The 18,063-nt window shown below is 41.0% G+C and overlaps 2 protein-coding genes across 2 annotated transcripts in view; one reads left to right on the forward strand and one right to left on the reverse strand.

Moving 5' to 3' along the window:
- LOC308081384 (scavenger receptor cysteine-rich domain-containing group B protein-like) overlaps nucleotides 1–9,036 on the reverse strand; it is a gene marked incomplete at both ends in the record, with an annotated part of 48,000 nt that extends 38,964 nt beyond the window's left edge. Inside the window, 2 exons of the mRNA XM_080457758.1 lie at nucleotides 8,222–8,395; nucleotides 8,627–9,036. Coding sequence (XP_080313884.1) covers nucleotides 8,222–8,395; nucleotides 8,627–9,036 — 584 coding nt within the window. The remainder of the gene's footprint in view (nucleotides 1–8,221; nucleotides 8,396–8,626) is intronic.
- Nucleotides 9,037–12,812: 3,776 nt separating this feature from the next.
- LOC308081390 (RPA-related protein RADX-like) overlaps nucleotides 12,813–18,063 on the forward strand; it is a 28,681-nt gene continuing 23,430 nt past the window's right edge. The window contains exons 1-3 of the mRNA XM_080457764.1: nucleotides 12,813–13,035; nucleotides 13,820–13,974; nucleotides 16,887–17,022. Coding sequence (XP_080313890.1) covers nucleotides 12,936–13,035; nucleotides 13,820–13,974; nucleotides 16,887–17,022 — 391 coding nt within the window. The 5' untranslated portion in view covers nucleotides 12,813–12,935. The remainder of the gene's footprint in view (nucleotides 13,036–13,819; nucleotides 13,975–16,886; nucleotides 17,023–18,063) is intronic.

Raw genomic sequence — 18,063 nt, forward strand, 5'->3', positions numbered from 1 at the left:
ATTTGAACTACTACAGCTGTGTACGGCTCCGGCCAGTGTTGCCATGTCTGCTTATTATAAGCGACATTGGGACTTGTTTTTTATTCCTGTAAAGTTGCTTGTTACGGCCCTATAAGGCCATAGTGGGTGTGCGCTTAACCCTCTGTCAGTGTTTCAGTGCTGCATGATGAATGAAGGTGGGAGTGGCCGTGGAGATTGGGGACACACCTGGATCCCATTCCCCAAATCAACCAGCCAGTATAAAAGCCTGGAAAGAACAGCCCTTAAGTCCTCTTTTACCATTGCAACACCACATGCTGCTGATCCCTTTTTGCTTTAGTTAGCCAGTGTTTAATAGGTCTGTACTGTAGGCTGTGTGCCATACCTTCCTGCTCAGTGCGGAAGGTACCTTTAATACTTGGTGTTTGAAGTATAGACAATTCTAATATAAGCCATTCTTAATCCCATTCCTTAATTGTATTTGCAAAACCTTTTCCTGAGTGTCTCTGAACAGGGAAGCTGGTAGTGATGTGCTGCCATTTTCTTTGTCCCCCCCTTTGTCCCTGTTTTTCTAGGTAGGGAGTTTAGATTGTACTTTTAGTTTTGGTGTAGTTTAGTTTGTTTTCTTTTCAGGTAGGGAGTATTTTGGCTTTGGCCACCCTGACGTTTATAGTCCTGTAGCAAGTCCTCAAAAAAGCCCTTAGTTTTTGAGATACCCCCACCTGAGTTAGAACAAAACACAACCATGTTTTTTCTTATCTTTAGGGTCTCCCATTAATGAAATGGATTGTTGTGAAATTTTATTTTGGGGCAAAATTAGTTTTTTGGGCTATTCTTTAGAACTACCCCAATCTCTAAAAAAGGCAAATCCGAATAGGGCAAAGGTGACCAAAAATGCTATAACTTGAGAATGCTCACTCTTATCTTCATCAAATTTGCTGAGGTATGAACCAGGTGTCTACCCTACATCACCAAAGAGTCAGAATGTAATTTACATACTGAAATATAGTCCTTTAAACATACCTTTAGTTTAGGCGGAAATTGTACTTTTGTAGTGAGGACTCCTCTACTTTCCCTCATTTAGAAAAAAAAACATACATTTATGTCAAATAAGCTGTTACTGCATAGCCTAAGATGCTATTAAACAATAACCAGTGGTTGTGTGGAGAGATCTAGTACATTTTTATTGCAAATGAGACTTCTTTAGACATACCCCTTCTCTGGAAATAAAACATTATAGGTGGGTGCAAATATGGTTTGACCCAAAAAGAGTGTGGTTTATTGTAGTATCAGGATCAGGTGTACTTAATAACATATCAAAAGTTTACCAAAATCTGATCATTAGAAATGTCAAATTTCCAAGATGGCCGCCACCAGTTCCTTAAAAGACCATTACTCCTTCATTATTTGCCCTACACAAGTAATTTTGGTGCCTAACCCCATGTTTTGGTGATCTAGGAATCCAATTAGCATGTATAAATTATAGTCAAGTGATTATAAGTACAATTATATGCCAATTATAAGTACAATTATAATTCCATTTCAAATGGAATACTGTGATTAGGGGTATGTCTAAAGAAGTCTCATTTGCAATAAAACTGTACTAGATCTCTCCATACAACCACTGGTTATTGTTTAATAGCATCTTAGGCTATGCAGTAACAGCTTATTTGACATAAATGTATGTTTTTTTTCATCTTTGGTGATGTAGGGTAGACACCTGGTTCATACCTCAGCAAATTTGATGAAGATAAGAGTGAGCATTCTCAAGTTATAGCATTTTTGGTCACCTTTGCCCTATTCGGATTTGCCTTTTTTAGAGATTGGGGTAGTTCTAAAGAATAGACCGCCGAAGTCTGACGTCATTTACACATCCTTTGTTTGTCTACCTGGTTCGCAGTTTTCCACCCCCGTTCTGAATCCCATAGACGTATTTAATATCGCGTCAAATAAGAACTGTGTTCCAAAAATAAACAAATGACCACGGCGGGTTGACTCTTATGGATATGAAGCATCAACTGACGGTGAGAAAACGCTAATGTTACTTCCGCCAAATTAGTTACATTTTCGCCAGAAACAGACTGTATCAAATATAAGTGACTGACTATCATAAACTATACAGAACCTCCTCCCTGACAATAACGCCGACACGCGGTGTTTATTTTTGGACCACAATTCTTATATGAGACGATTCTAAGATGACCCAATGTTATTCTCCATAGAGAAATTACTTCCGCAAACCTGGGGATGAACGAGTGACGTCAGGACTTCGGTGCTCTATAGCCCAAAAAACTAATTTTGCCCCAAAATAAAATTTCACAACAATCCATTTCATTAATGGGAGACCCACCCTAAGTAGTGAATTAATAAATTGTACGTTTTTTTGGTTGACCCTGACTTGGTTTGCAATATGTTACGCCTCTATACCCTCTAGACCTAATATTGGTAGTTGCGGGTTGAAATTTATTTTGGGGCTTGTTTTTAAAGTGTACTTATTTATATATCTTTGTATTATTAATGTTTAAACCAGTCCTCAAACATTTGCATGTCAAGGACGCCCCAAATTAATGTAATTCTCCCCCATCTGAAGTTTATTTTTCAAATATTTTCAAAACATTTCACTTTTTCTTTTCAAGATATTTTTGAAAATAGCAGATCTACAAGCTCACACCACGTCGCTAATATAGGTTTAAAGTGCTCATTAGTCGCTTCTTTTGGGCTTGTTTTCTTAGACCTGCCTGATTATTTCTCACAAAATCCGGCAACAGCGTCTGGTAAACGGTAAAAGGAGGCATGATCCTGACAGGATCCTGACCCTGTGTGGCGATAATAGTGCACGGTAGCCTATGTTCACCCAAAAGGAGAGCAAAACCCTGCTATTTAATTTGTTTCAAAAAGCTTTATATAAAAAAGCTTTAGACCAAGCTTGAAGCTACCCTCACCAACATATACAACTATTTCTAACAGCAGTCCTAGGCTATTTGAAAACAGCCGATCTACAAGCTCGGCATGGCAACACGTGAGCTTGTAGATCTGCTATTTTCAAATATTTTATAACTGTACTTTTACTCAAGTAAACTTTGAATTCCGGACCTTTACTTGTAACAGAGTACTTCTACATTGCAGTATTGATACTTAAGTAAAACAGTTGAGTACTTTTTCCACCACTGCCAATTATGCAACTAAAGGGCCCCAGCATGATAATCGATGCTATACCAGCTGTCCATAAAGTCTTAGTCTTATATAAAGTAAATTTTTGAGCTTTTAGTTTATTGCCATGACAACTAGTCTCAGTGTTACATCAACAACAATGGTAATCAAAATCTTTGACTCCAACAGTTGCTGTCTAATTTAATCTGATTCAATCAGTGGTGCCTGTAAAATTAAAATCCCGATAGGATTTGTGCAGAAATGGTTAAACAGCGACCACTGGAGTCACAGACTTCAGTAGGTCACCAATTCCGGCTTAACTGGCAAACAATACAAGGCTGAACAAATGTAATTATGGCTACATACTCGTAGTCTACCTCAACGTGTGTGTGTGTGTGTGTGTGTGTGTGTGTGTGTGTGTGTGTGTGTGTGTGTGTGTGTGTGTGTGTGTGTGTGTGTGTGTGTGTGTGTGTGTGTGTGTGTGTGTGTGTGTGTGTGCACGTGCGCGTGCGCATGTATGGGGGGGTTGCGACCTTATAGGTCCCGACGCATGTTGCCTGCCAGATAGGTCGCCAGCTACAACCAGCGTGCCAGGCTCCCGACCACGCACGGACCGCGTCGGCCGTGTGTCCAACCAACCAGCGGTGCGCCCACAGCCTGCATGGTGGGTGTCTGTCTGTCTGTCTGTCTGTCTGAAGTCTGCGCCGCGACCGTAACACACACACACACACACACAAAAACACACACGCACGCAAGCACACACGCAGTTAACCCCGAGATTATCGCCACATGTCCCCCCCAAGGTGAATAAATAATCATTTAAGAAATAATAAATTATATTAAAACCCCTAAATCTATCTATCTATCTATCTATCTATCTATCTATCTATCTATCTATCTATCTATCTATCTATCTATCTATCTATCTATCTATCTATCTAAAATAGCCGATCTACGTTGTGAGCTTGTGTAGCTCTTTTTGGCTAAACTTCTCCTCAGAAAAGGGATGCTAGGGTTCAAGTGGTTATAAGGTAAAAAAGAATCATATCACACAAAGATTTGGCAGACCCCTGTAGTAACTCTGAGGACCCCCCTGTGTGTGTGTGTGTGTGTGTGTGTGTGTGTGTGTGTGTGTGTGTGTGTGTGTGTGTGTGTGTGTGTGTGTGTGTGTGTGTGTGTGTTTGTGTGTTTGCGCGTGCGTGCGTGCGGCCATGCGCGTGTATGGGGGGATTGCGACCTTAGGTCCCGACGCATGTTAGGTTGGTAGCTAGGTTGCCAGCTACGACCAGTGTGCCAGGCTCCCGAGAGTCCCGACCACGCACGGACCGCGTCGGCCGTGTGTCCAACCAACCCCCCCCCCCCCCAGCTCCGGAATCTATCCGCGAGTGGGGACATGATAGCCTGGTAAACCCTCCCTCCGGAAATCTCATTTCTATTTGATTCCTGGAGTGAAATCAAATGGAAATGAGATTTCCGGAGGGAGGGTTTACCAGGCTAGGGACATGATGTATATAATATTCCATAATCACTATGTATTTTTCAACAGCATTGGGAGGGTCATGTTGAGCCAAATATTACAATATGTGCTCCCACAGCTCACTGACAAATGAGGTGGAAGACATTTCAAATAAAATAAAGGTAAAAAATATAACAGAAATGACATTTTAAAAATATAGCTTTTGGCATTGAAAAGAACAGAGCATTTAAAATATTATAATATATAATGCACCAAATATTGCATGGTCAAATATCCATTCCCATGTCATAGTTTGACATACAAACACAAAAGAATAACTAACCAACTAGGAAACAAATGCAAGTAAAGAAAAAAAAATTAGGCAAAGCCCCATGATTATCTGAAAAGTCTCTGAACTTAATACAATGTAGGACAGCATTGACCTTGCCAAAGGACTCAAATGATTCATTTAGAATAGGCCTATTTCCATTTGACTCATTTAGGTAGTACAACATTGAACTAAACAAGCCTGTGATGTACACGCCATGGATATTCAACAGATTAAGTGTCTAAGTGAAACAAGCATTTCACAGCAACAAAACACCATTTCCTTTTCAAAAGGCAAGAGGGGGTTTATTTCAAAGCAGACACAACAACTATGATTGCTGAGCAATGATAATTTCACAGGAAAATAATTATAGTATAAACAATACAGTCGAATAAAAATGAATTAACCTAATATAGCTGGCAATAAGCCTTGACAGCACAAAGTATGAAGTAAAATAACACTTCAGATAATAAAATGATACTGACATAACAATGATGATAATGTTAATGTATTAAACACATTTCTAAGTAGTTCCCAAAACATTATGTGTACAGATGAAGATTAAAGGCACAATATAAATATGTACAGTCACGCAAGAGAAAAGGCAATAATAATTTTAAAAAAATTTGCAAATTATAACAACTTACGGGATTTAAAGAACACATTAAATAATTACCCAAAGCTTCCATGGGGTTCAAGTGGTTAATGTATGTTTTGTAATAATAATGAAAATATAATGAAAATACTGCAACTCGTAACTACAGTTTTCAAATAATTGTACTGGAGTAAAAGTACAATATTCTCATCAGAGATGTGGTGGAGTACTCGAAATAAAAGTATTGAACATTTTAAATACTTCACTGAAGTAAAACAAATACCTGTTGTTACTGTTCCTTCTCGTGTGGCCAAACGCTGACCACACGGGGGCGCGAAACTAGTTAACAAGGTGGAGTCTCGTTCACTATCGGAATCAAAAAGACAAATCACTCCACCAACTAATATATATAAATAAAAATTACCCAAACGGGCTAAAGTGGTTCAATTATTCCACTAAAGTAAAAAAAAGAAATCAAAATTGTACTTAAGTACCATACTTGAGTAAATGTACAGTTTGCACCACTACTTGCAAATTTAATGAAATAAAAATTACCCAAACGGGCTAAAGTGGTAGTAGAGACTTTCTTGCTAGTAAGAATAATTAAATAATAAAAGGCTGTAGGGGATGGGGTCCAGGGAGCAGGTGGAGTAAAAAAAAAGAAAAGAAAAGTGTACTTGAGTACTGTATAAGGCCTACTGACTTAGTTCATGTGCAGTTCCTTTGGACCACTACTTGAAAATGTAATTAAAACAAAAATACCCAAACGGGCTAAAGTGGTTAAACTAAAGTAAAAAATAAATCAAAATTGTACTGTGATGTGGGAGAAAGCTTACACAAAATTGTGGATGCTGTGCTGGACCGCATCCCAAAATTGCTCCAGGGTCCTCCCTCTGTGGCCATCGCCTTTCTCACCCACTGAGGTTCCTGTCCTGCCTGAATGGAGCTGCAAAAGTTGAGTGAAGAAGTAAAAGTTGAAATACTGATTTCAGCACTCAGCACTCAATATTAAGATTATTTACAAAAAAAACAAAAAGCTTCTACCCAATGAATGGTAATATTATTATAAAAAAGATATAATATTATAATTGGCTACATTAACCTACATCTGATACTGCTTTATCTGTAACATGTACCTCTTTCACAGTTAGAAATGTGTTGATGTAGGCCCTATTCAAAAAGATGACCCCATGACTTTTGCTAAATGTGTTAATTATTATTATTATGATTATGATTGTTATTATCAAATGTATTTCTTTCATTATTTACTCTTTTGAGAATGTAATTATTACTGCCTAAAAGTCAGATTATTATTATAGTAGGCCTACTCATTTTACTCACATATAACGCTACTAGACATAACCTACAACACCTCTACATTTTAATAATTTGTTATTTATCCTGTGAAGAAATCACAATAAATGACACGTTGTTGTGTTCTGTTAATACACCATCACTGACCTGCTAGGCCAACGTCCTGAATTTTTCTCCAAAGGCTCTGACAGAAATGGAAGTAGCAGCCGTGGGTGCGGGTTGTTGGCAGCTCAGCCTGGAACGCCTGGATCAGCCCTATCTCAAAGTCCGTGAGGACTGAGTCAGGGCTCCATCTTGTACATGTATGAATGGAGGGAGGGAGGGAGGGATGGATGGATGGAAGGATGGACGGACGGATAGACAGACGGACGCATGGACAGACAGATAGATGGTAGATAAGAGGGATAAAAGTGAATTATTCGATTGTCCACAAAATATTAAAAAGCCAGGTGCAGTGAGATACAGTGAGCGTATCTCACATTATTGGAAATATTCAAGAAAAGTACAAATACATCAACATTTTACATAAGTACAGTACTTGAGAAATTGTGCTTACACCACTGGTTATATTATGCTATTACTTTAACTTACTGTTTTCACAAGCAATGGTAGTTACAGAGGCAAATCAAGCCAAGTTTATTGTAGTTTTTGTTTTTTGTATAGCACATTTCATATACAAAGGTAATTCAAAGTGCTTTATATGCTACATGCTATAAACATAGTCGCATGAAAAATGTATTTACAGAGAACTAAAGACTAGAGGGAGTAAAAAAAGAAAAGCCATGAAATATGTGGCATACGGCCGCTGTCCATGGTGCTGAAGACTATATCGCTGTCCATGGTGCTGAACTGAAAGCAGCAGCAGCAGCAGCATAACAGGCATTGCGTTTAAATGACATTTAAAGATCTGGTTTTCTTTGGTGCGGTAAAGATCGGATCTTGGCATTGAAGTACAGTGGTGTAAAGTAACTAAGTACATTTACTCAAGTACAACTTTTAGGTATTTTTTTTAATTTCTTCAGTATTTCCCATTTTCAGTACTTTTACTTCTACTCAACTACATCTCAGAGGCAAATATTGTAGGCCTACTTTTTACTCCACTACAATTATTTGACAGCTTTAGTACTTTGCAGATTTAGATTATTACCACAAAACAACAGTCAAACACTTTATGCATTTCAGCCATTTGAAAATAGCCGATCTACAACCTCACACAATGCGTCGCCATGCTACGCATTGTGAGGTTATAAGCGCGCGCGCGCACGCACACACACACACACACACACACACACACACACACACACACACACACACACACACACACACACACCACACCCACACCCACACCCACACCCACACCCACACACACACCCACACACACACACACACACAAACTTACGGTTCTTCTGTAACACGCTCCACCCTCCTCCTGACGTGGCGGAGCACAGCGCGGTACATGGCTTCGGTCTTGCCGCTCATCAACACCATTATAAAGGGCACCACCCTGCCCATGTATCGTTGCGAACTGATAAAATGGCCCTGGGCAGGTTTTAAAGGTCCCATCCATATAGATCTAAAAAGAACAAACACATTTCATTTTAATCATACTGATATAAATTAGACCTAGATTATATTATTGCTGGAAAACATTATTAAAAATATTCTGCCTGAGCACTTTTTAATTGATCAAGTATTGATAACATTTAATAATTTCATTGTTATTAGGCTACATTTCATTTGAATGACAGGACGTTTTATGTGAGAGAGAGAGAGAGGGGTTCTAACCTTACGGCATTGGCTCAACTTCAAGAAGTTGTCTTCAGTGGCAAAGACAAGGAAACCGTGCTGCTGGTGGTATTTCGACAGGAACTGGTCCCCTCCCCAGGTCACAGCCCATTCGCCTTGGAGGTCGACCTCCTGCACGGTGCGGGGAATGGGAGGCATGAAGCTGGCCCGATGTCTCTCCAGCCGTGATTTCACGGCATTAAATGGCGGCATGTGCCTCAGCTCTGCCGCTTGGGCCTGAGTGATTGCTTGGTCGTAGACCCGCTTTACCGGCAGAGTTGGATCAGCCGCCACCTGTTGCAGCATGCGCTCAATTAGCGCTGTGGTGGCGACTAGATCCTCCTCCGCTGCGTGGCCATGGTCACCAGGAGGCCTCAACACGACAATATTGGCAATGTCCGCCTCTAAATCGACTACTCGGGTTTGCATGTATACGTTGCAACCCGGTTGGGCGCAACGCCAATACACTTTTTCTGCAGTGGTTTTGTTACGCAGCGAAAACTATCCAATATAAGGGCTCTCCCTCCCCGGCTGTTTGCCACTTGCAGGTATGCCATGCTCCAAACAAACGTACGTAAATTGTCACTGACACTGAAAACGCTTGTGATGATGAGAGAGGGTGAATACAGTGATAGACAGTCATTTTAAGCTATCGAGAAGAGTGAACACAGCAGAAGGGAAGGTAATAACACTGATAGAGTCAGGGGTGCAAACATTGGACTGTCTTAATCCAGGAGATATTGGGGGGGGGGGGGTGGTTTGGGGTAATTAGTCAAATATTTTTGCACAGTCCAACGCGCTAGAATGTGTTTTACAGGATAATATTAAAAATCACTGAAGTTCAAACACCCTAGGCCTAGAGTTTCTCTTAGAGGTACAATGTTACCATCATTTGATAGTCAATGAACTGTAGCCTCACCTCATGACTTAAAAGTGAATATCTCTCTATATCTGTATGATTAATACACTGATGAGTAGCTGCCTGTGGTGCTGAACTGCCTGTCTTTCGGTAGTGATGACGAGGAGCTGTCTATGGTACTGACCTGTCTGTCTTTACTGATTAAATTAACCAAATTAAAACCTTGCTGTCAGTCACGCATGACGCAAATGGGGAGCAGTTAAAAGATAGTTGGAGAGAGTTGAATAACCTCTTGAAATATTAAGAAATAATAATAGGCGGTCTATTTATTCATGTTTTACACCTTTTAGCTTAGTGATATTGAAGAGGTGGGTTTTGATGGTGGTTTTGAAGGATTGGAAGGTGGGCGCATCTCTGAAAGTTTTGGGGAGTGCATTCCAAAGGAAAAGGAGGGACCACTGTTGCGTGCGTGTTGAATGACAGACTCATCACAGACTCTGAGATGCTCGTCTGCTCCTTTCCACTCCAGAGAAACATCAGTCCGGTTAGGACTGCATGGGCCAGTGAGAGTTTATGCAAAAACCGGTTGCGTTAGTGTCCAATTTACCACTGGGCTTCCCCACACACACACACACACACACACACACACACACACACACACACACACACACACACACACACACACACACACACACACACACACACACACACACACACACACACACACACACACACACACAGCTGTCTGGCTATACAGACAGAGCAGTCAGCGTTCTTTAGATGGTAGATCATTCAGGGGTCCTAGGGGGTCCTCAGAGTTAAAGGCCGAAAGACACACGGCCGACGCAGTCCGTGCGTGGTGGGGAGCGCTGGTCGTAGCTGGCGACCTAGCCAACATGCGTCGGGACCTAAGGTCGCAACCCCCCATACATGCGCATGGCCGCACGCACGCACACACACGCACGCGCGCGCGCGCGCGCGCACGCACACACACACACACACACACACACACACACACACACACACACACACACACACACACACACACACACACACACACACACACACACACACACACACACACACACACACACACACACACACACACACACTGTCTGTCTGTCTGTCTGTCTGTCTGTCTGTCTGTCTGTCTGTCTGTCTGTCTGTCTGTCTGTCTGTCTGTCTGTCTGTCTGTCTGTCTGTCTGTCTGTCTGTCTGTCTGTCTGTCTGTCTCTCTCTCTCTCTCTCTCTCTCTCTCTCTCTCTCTCTCTCTCTCTCTCTCTCTCTCTCTCTCTCTCTCTCTCTCTCTCTCTCACACACACACACACACACACACACACACACACACACACACACACACACACACACACACACACACACACACACACACACACACACACACACACACACACACACACACACACACACACACACACACACACACACACACACACACACACACTCTCTCTCTCTCTCTCTCTCTCAGCTGCAGCCGATGCGAGAAAGGGAAGGGAGACGTCCCTCATGGAGGTAGCTGTGTAGCCAATCAGAAGTGTTGAAGGTTCGGCACAGTACTTACTACCTAGCACACATTTCACTGGCTGACGAGTAGATGTGATGCTGTGCAAACACACACACACACACACACACACACACCACACACAAACAAACAAACACACACACACACACACACACACACACACACACACACACACACACACACACACACACACACACACACACACACACACACACACACACACAGGTCCGTTGGCATCGCATTGTTTTTGTTCCACACGTAATGTACATCAAATAGTTTAGTCACGCTACGAGTTAAAATAAAATATGGACATACCAAATGATTAAAAAGAAGATTAAAAATAAACGAAACTATTATACCAAACTTAACATATTTTAAAATAGGGAAATCATTTTGGAGGTGCACCGGTCTGCACCGGAGGTTCCGACCCCGTGGTTCCGGCGGCCTGATGTGATGACGTAAAGTTATTTCCCCTACAGACCGGATCTGTAGTCATAACTAGTTTTAATCATATATCTATGGTTTTAATGTACTGCTTGGCTTCAATCTCAAACACAATGAAAGAAGGTTTGGAATGACTATTTAGATTTATGTACATGAAATCTTGCTAGAATAATCATCAAATATGAATGAATACCTCATTTTTTTCTTACTATTATTATTGAAGCCAAAGAGTGCATTTAGCCAGTAAAGACAAAAGTCAGAGTCAACATTATCAAATTAAATAAATATATCAAATACATATATTTTATATTTTATATATTATATATTTTTATTTTATTTTTCCCGATAGCTATTTTGAGTTTCTCATACAGATTTGTTATTTGCATACAAGTGGCATTACTGTAAATAGATTGTGTATGAAATGAACTGCTAGGTACTTATAACAACAAGGTGCAGTGGTGTAAAGTGCATTTACTCAAGTACTGTACTTAAGTACACTTTTGATGAATTTTTACTTTACTGGGGTATTTCCAAATTTTTATACTTTTACTTCTACTCCACTACATCTCAGAGGCAGATATTGTACTTTTAATCCACTACAATTATTTGAAAACTTTAGTTACTAGTTACTTTGTAGATTTCGATTATTATTTCATAAATCAAAATTATGTTTTGTATACAAAACATACATTACCCACTTCAGCCCTATATACATTTTGGCCATTTGAAAATAGCTGATCTACAAGCTCACAATGTGTAGCGATGCGAAGCATTGTGAGCTTGTAGATCTGCTATTTTGTGAACCCAGGCCACGTGGAAATATTATTGTTTTGACAGCGGGACATGACGCAATCAAACTGCGCCCGGCGGTAGCAGGGTTGCCATGTCCGCTTGTAAATATTGGTAGTTGCGGGTTGCGTTTTTATTTGTTTCTAAAGCGTAGTTGCTTATGGGCTTGTTTCCTAATGTTGTAAAACATTTTCATGTCAAGGACCCCCTAATGAATATATATTCATCCACAGACAGACCCCCCATCTGAAAAGAGTTTGTGCCAGGGACCTCCGTACCAGATTTGTGTAGTTAGAATGTTTAAAAAAAAATGTTTCCCAGAATTTATTTTTCTTTTTTTGTGTGGAAAATAGCAGATCTACAAGCTCTGCTAATTTCAAATAGCCGTATTCCAGAGGCTTCTTTTGTCCTTGTTTTAATCATGGAGTTAAAAATAAAGTTTTCATAGACCTGGTTCAGGCTGTTTAGTTCTCTCGCAAAACCTGGCAACACTTGACGTGACGCAATTTAAGTGCACCCGGAGCGCGGTAGTGTCGTTGTTATCATAGATATATCTATGGTTGTTATGGTGGATGTTACAAACCTATAACTCTATGGTACAAACACACAGAAAACTCAGAAAGAGACGCTAGTTAGTATTATTATGTGTCCTAGCTGTTGTTGTTGTTATATGAACGTTATAAACGTGTACTTTGTATGAACGTGTGTTTGTGTGTGACTGTACAACAACAACTACACACCAGCGGGAGGATTACAAATAACGCACAGAGTTATAAACATGGACACAACGTTCCAGGTATTTTTTTGTTGTTTTACTTTACTGGAGTATTTCCAATTTTCAGTACTTTTACTTCTACTCCACATCTTAGCCCTGAAACATGACTGTCATACCATGACAGACGAGAATCATGTGAACCATGGCTACTTCATAGCTGTAGTAGACGTATTTATGATTCTGACGTCAATCTACGAGAGTTGTAGGGTTCACGCCCCATGGAGACATGGACTTTCTGCACTATGCCCCGTACACACTCCAAACATGTACAAATTGAAAATAAAGGTGCTTACCCCCAAGCCCCAAATGTTAACTGGGTCTACGGGGTAGTAGTTTAATGTAATAATCCATATCTTCCAATAAAGAAGTGTTTTAATGCCGTCTTATTTTCCTCTGAGATGTACCTCTCCAGTACAGTAAAAAATACCTCAAAATTGTACTTAAATACAGTACTTGAGTAACCCGGGACCCCCAAATTGACACGTATTAGCCCGCTGACCCTCATTTGGAAAAGATACACCAGGGACCCCCATAAGAGTGATTCTAAACCATTTGAATACCAAGGACCCCCAGTTTGATGGCATCTCTGGGACCCCAGTTGTATTTGGCCACGGCCCCAAAGATATTCAAAGATTTGAACACATTTTGCGCAAAAACAGATTTTCCAAATAATAGCAGATCTACAAGCTCATAGCGCGGCACTCGGTGCCACGCTATGAGCTTGAAGACCTGCTATCTTTTGAAAAAATCTGTAATTCATTCACTCACTCACTCACTCACTCAGTCACTCATGAATCCATTCCAGGTTCCAGATACTCCAGCAGCAGCATCCATGTCTTTCCTTCAGCGCTGGCTGTGTTCCGGTTCCAGCGGTTCTCTGTCACTGAGTACAGAGTCAGACCATCAGGTTCCAGTGGCTGTCATCGGACTCCACAGATACCTGTCCCCTCCTCAGCATCAGTGAGTAGGCCTGTCACAATTATTACATCATCGTCCAATCGCAAGTATTTGAGATGATCACAATCATTTTTGCATAATCGTCATAATCTTTTCCATGGTGAAACATGTTCATACATTTTCAAATAAAAAAGCTGCTCTACAAGCTTACAACACGTTGTAAGCTTGTAGAGCAGCCAGCCCTCTACCCTGTACAATATTTAATTATACAACAGGTAGTTCCGACCAAGCAATCTGATTGGTTGAAATAGCTATCTAGCCATGCTTCAAACCAGCATGATAGCACGGGCCTAATCACATTAATAAATCACTCCGCACTGCAGTCCGCACCTGATTAGACCATATACTGTATGGCACAGCTGTGCTGTGACGTCACGCTGTCCCACGGTAGGAAAACAAACAGACAGTAAGTAGCCTGACCCACCGCCGCCACCGGAGAACAAACAGCTATGCAAAATTGACTATGTTGTTAATTTTGACTTATTTGGTGGACTTACGGTTGATCAATGGTTAGATGAAGAGGATGTGAGAAGGAGAACGCGAAACCAAATGAGAGATATGTTCCAATCCAATGACAAATGAAGAACTCGATAAATTAGAGAAGTCTAGGAATGAAGTCACTAGGGACTGTAGCCTAAATCGCCTAAAATCCTATAATGGAGGCTGCTCAGCATCAAATGGCAGGACAAGGTCCCAGACACTGAGGTCCTCCACAGGGCTGAAATGGAGAGCATCTATGCCATGCTCAAGCGCTCCCAGCTGAGATGGGCTGGCCATGTCTGCCGCATGCCAGATGAACGCCTACCAAAAAGGCTGCTGTACGGTGAACTACACCATGGCATGCGCTCACGCGGCGGCCAGCGGAAACGCTATAAGGACACCCTAAAGGCGAGTCTCAAAAGCTGTGGTCTGGATCCAGAGACCTGGGAGGCCGATGCCCAACACCGCTCCAACTGGCGCTCTGCAGTCAAGCATGGTGTAGCAGAGTCTGAAAAGCGCCGCATCCATGAAGCTGAACTGAAGCGACAGCTCCTCAAAACCAGAGCCAGTTCCTCCCTCTCACCCAGCCATCCTTCAGCCATCACATGCCCTCACTGCAACCGGACATTTCGTGCGATGATCGGCCTCATCAGCCATCTTCGCACCCACAAGACATCGTGAAGTCAATGGTCATCTTCGCACGCGAAGGACGAACATGTATAAATATCCTCCTGTGTTAAAGTAAAATTACTCCCATTTCGTTAACAGTCCAGTGTATGTTATACTTTATCGTACGAAGGTATCGCACAGCGAAAATAGCTGATCTACAAGTTCACAACGCGTCGCCATCGCGACGCGTTGTTAGCTTGTATATCAGTTATTTTGGCCACGTGACACGGTCGTACGACGGAGCATATAGCCTACTGGAATCAGCTGTGTTGATGAGACGGTGCCTCAGAGCGCTGCTACAGGGACTATTTAATGTCTCAGTCAAATAAACTCTTCTCTTTACAGGGAAACGGATAATAGCGAAACATTTTTATTATGAATTGCCCCACAATATGAATACATGTGTTTTTTTGGTAACTGTTGTATAATCGCAATATTACACTCGAGGGTGTGCTTTACCTACATTGGCACTTCAGTGATGCTTGCGGAACTCGGCTCCGCCTCGTTCCTGACCGCATCACTGGCGTGCCAATAATGACGGTAAAGCACACCCTCTCGTGTAATATTGCTTAATTACGAAGCCTAAAAAGGCCAAACAAAATTTGTATTCATGTTTCCAATGTTCAATGCCAAAAACACAATGACATCAAATTGAAAGGTAGGGTAAGTGATATTATTTGGTGAAAATAAAACGTTTTATGTTAAAAGGTTGAAGCACTATATTGTGATAGTAATCATTGCTATAGAGTGTTTGTTCAGTAACAGGGGTCTCTATGTCTCCACAGCACTTTTATTAACAGAAAATACATTTTTAAGTGAGTGACAAAATGTCAGCTAATCAGGAGAGAGTACCAATTTATCAGCTTACGTAATTTTTTTCATTCCAGTTTTGTCTGCTCATTTATTTGTGTCATCACTTCCAATTTCACTTGTTTAATCTGTATCCTGTCTGAGTTCTCTATCCTGATTGGATAAAATTGGTATCCTGATAAAATAATAAAATACAAATACAAATCTTAAAACAAAACTTTTAAGAAGTAGTGAAAATAGCAGCTCTACAAGCTCACAACGTGTTGCTTCGTGCCACGTTGTGAGCTTGAGGATCTGCTACTTTCACTTGTTTGGGTCCCGGGCAAACGTCTAATTTCTCTTTTGGGTCTTGAGCTAAAACGTTTGGGAATCACTGGCCTACATAATCGTCCAATTATTTGAGATAATCGCAATTATTTTGCATTAATTAATTTTGTCCCAGTCGTTTCCATGTTGAAAAATGTTCATACGTTGTCAAATATAAAAAAAGCTGAAATGGCATATCACAAGCATATTTGTGACGCGTTGTATACTTGTAGATCTGCTATTTCTGCAATAAAATAACATAAAAATGTAAGCAGAAAATTACTCAATATGTCAGTCATTTCCTTGTATATTTCAGTTATTTGTCATATCTGCCAAACATAAAAATGACATTTGTATTCATTATGTTCCAATGTTCAATGCCCCCCCCCCCAAAAAAACAACACAATTATATTGTTAATTGTCACAATTATTTGTGTGACAAGAATGGTCAACTTAACCCATTAAAACCGGGAAAGCATCTGTGTCATTTTAGATTTTAGCGTTGGCTATTCAAAAATAGCAGATATACAAGCTTGTACATCTGCTATTTTTTTACATTTTTGACAAATGTTGAAAGTGTGAGAACTAGTGATTTAGAAGGCATTTGTAGAATGGGCCTCAGATCTTTAATGGGTTGTCATCTGTGACAGGCTCTGCAGCATGACACCACGCCCCTTCAGCTGAGCAGGAAGCACTACCTCCGTCTGTGGAACGATGAGGACCCTGAAGGCAGCGTGTGGTGGGGGGCTTCTCATGACGGACCCCCCTCTGATGTGGTGCTGGACGGTGAGATGATGTGAATGGATGGATGGATGGATGTATTTTGTTTGTTCAGTAACAGTGTTAAATAGCTCTATATTGTGATAGTAATCATTACTATAGAGTGTTTGTTCAGTAACAGTGTTACATTGCTCTATATTGTGATAGTAATCATTGCTATAGAGTGTTTGTTCAGTAACAGTGTTAAATAGCTATATATTGTGATAGTAATCATTGCTATAGAGCAGGGGTTCTAAAAAAAAAAAAAAAATCCACGACCCCATTTTATGGGGGAATTTTATTGGCGACCCCACACTTTATTTATTGTGCAATTTCAAAGTGGAAATAAAGAATATCTCAAAATAAAAGCATACATTGCTGGCCTTATATGCATATTTATTATAAAATTAAATTAAAGCTGTGATTCCTGCTGATTTGTAGGCCTATCTTATCAATAAAATGAATGAATAATATTGTAGCCCCCCCCCCACGTGAGTTTTCTTGACGCAGCTGAGTCTGCTGACTGAGCAGGAGAACAGGGTTCGATTCCGGCTCGGGCGGAAGTGTTTCTGTACACGCATTTGTAAACTGAAGCATATTTAGCCAAAATATGTTGCCAGAACCACCAGAGTTTCTTAAAGCTCTCGTTTTATCTTTGGCCACTGACCATGTGTTTTTCTCCGTCCCGGGCGGCTGTTGCTGGTCGGGTTTTCTGTGACTGTGAGCATGACTGCCCCGCCCGCTCGGTAATGTTACCGTACATCGCGATCACGATCCGTAAATTGAACGCTGTTGACTCAAATGCCGTTTCGTGGGCTTATTGTATTTGCTGGCACACAGGCAACAACAGGTAACAGCACACACACAAGCCCTTGCAAGGGCATGTGTGTGTGCTGTCTTTCCTGTGTTGCTGCTGCTTCTCAGACAGAGCTGTATGTGTGTATGAAGAGTCAAGTGGTCGTCTTTGACGTCCTCTTCACGCTGGTCACGACGAGTCGATGACACCACTTTTTCCCCTTTCTTGATAAATAAATTAAAAAAACTTCCCGCCACCCCACTTTGGTTAGT

Source organism: Gymnoscopelus braueri (assembly GCF_963280865.1).
Source record: "Gymnoscopelus braueri genome assembly, contig: SCAFFOLD_43, whole genome shotgun sequence".
Classification (NCBI taxonomy): Eukaryota; Metazoa; Chordata; class Actinopteri; order Myctophiformes; family Myctophidae; genus Gymnoscopelus; species Gymnoscopelus braueri.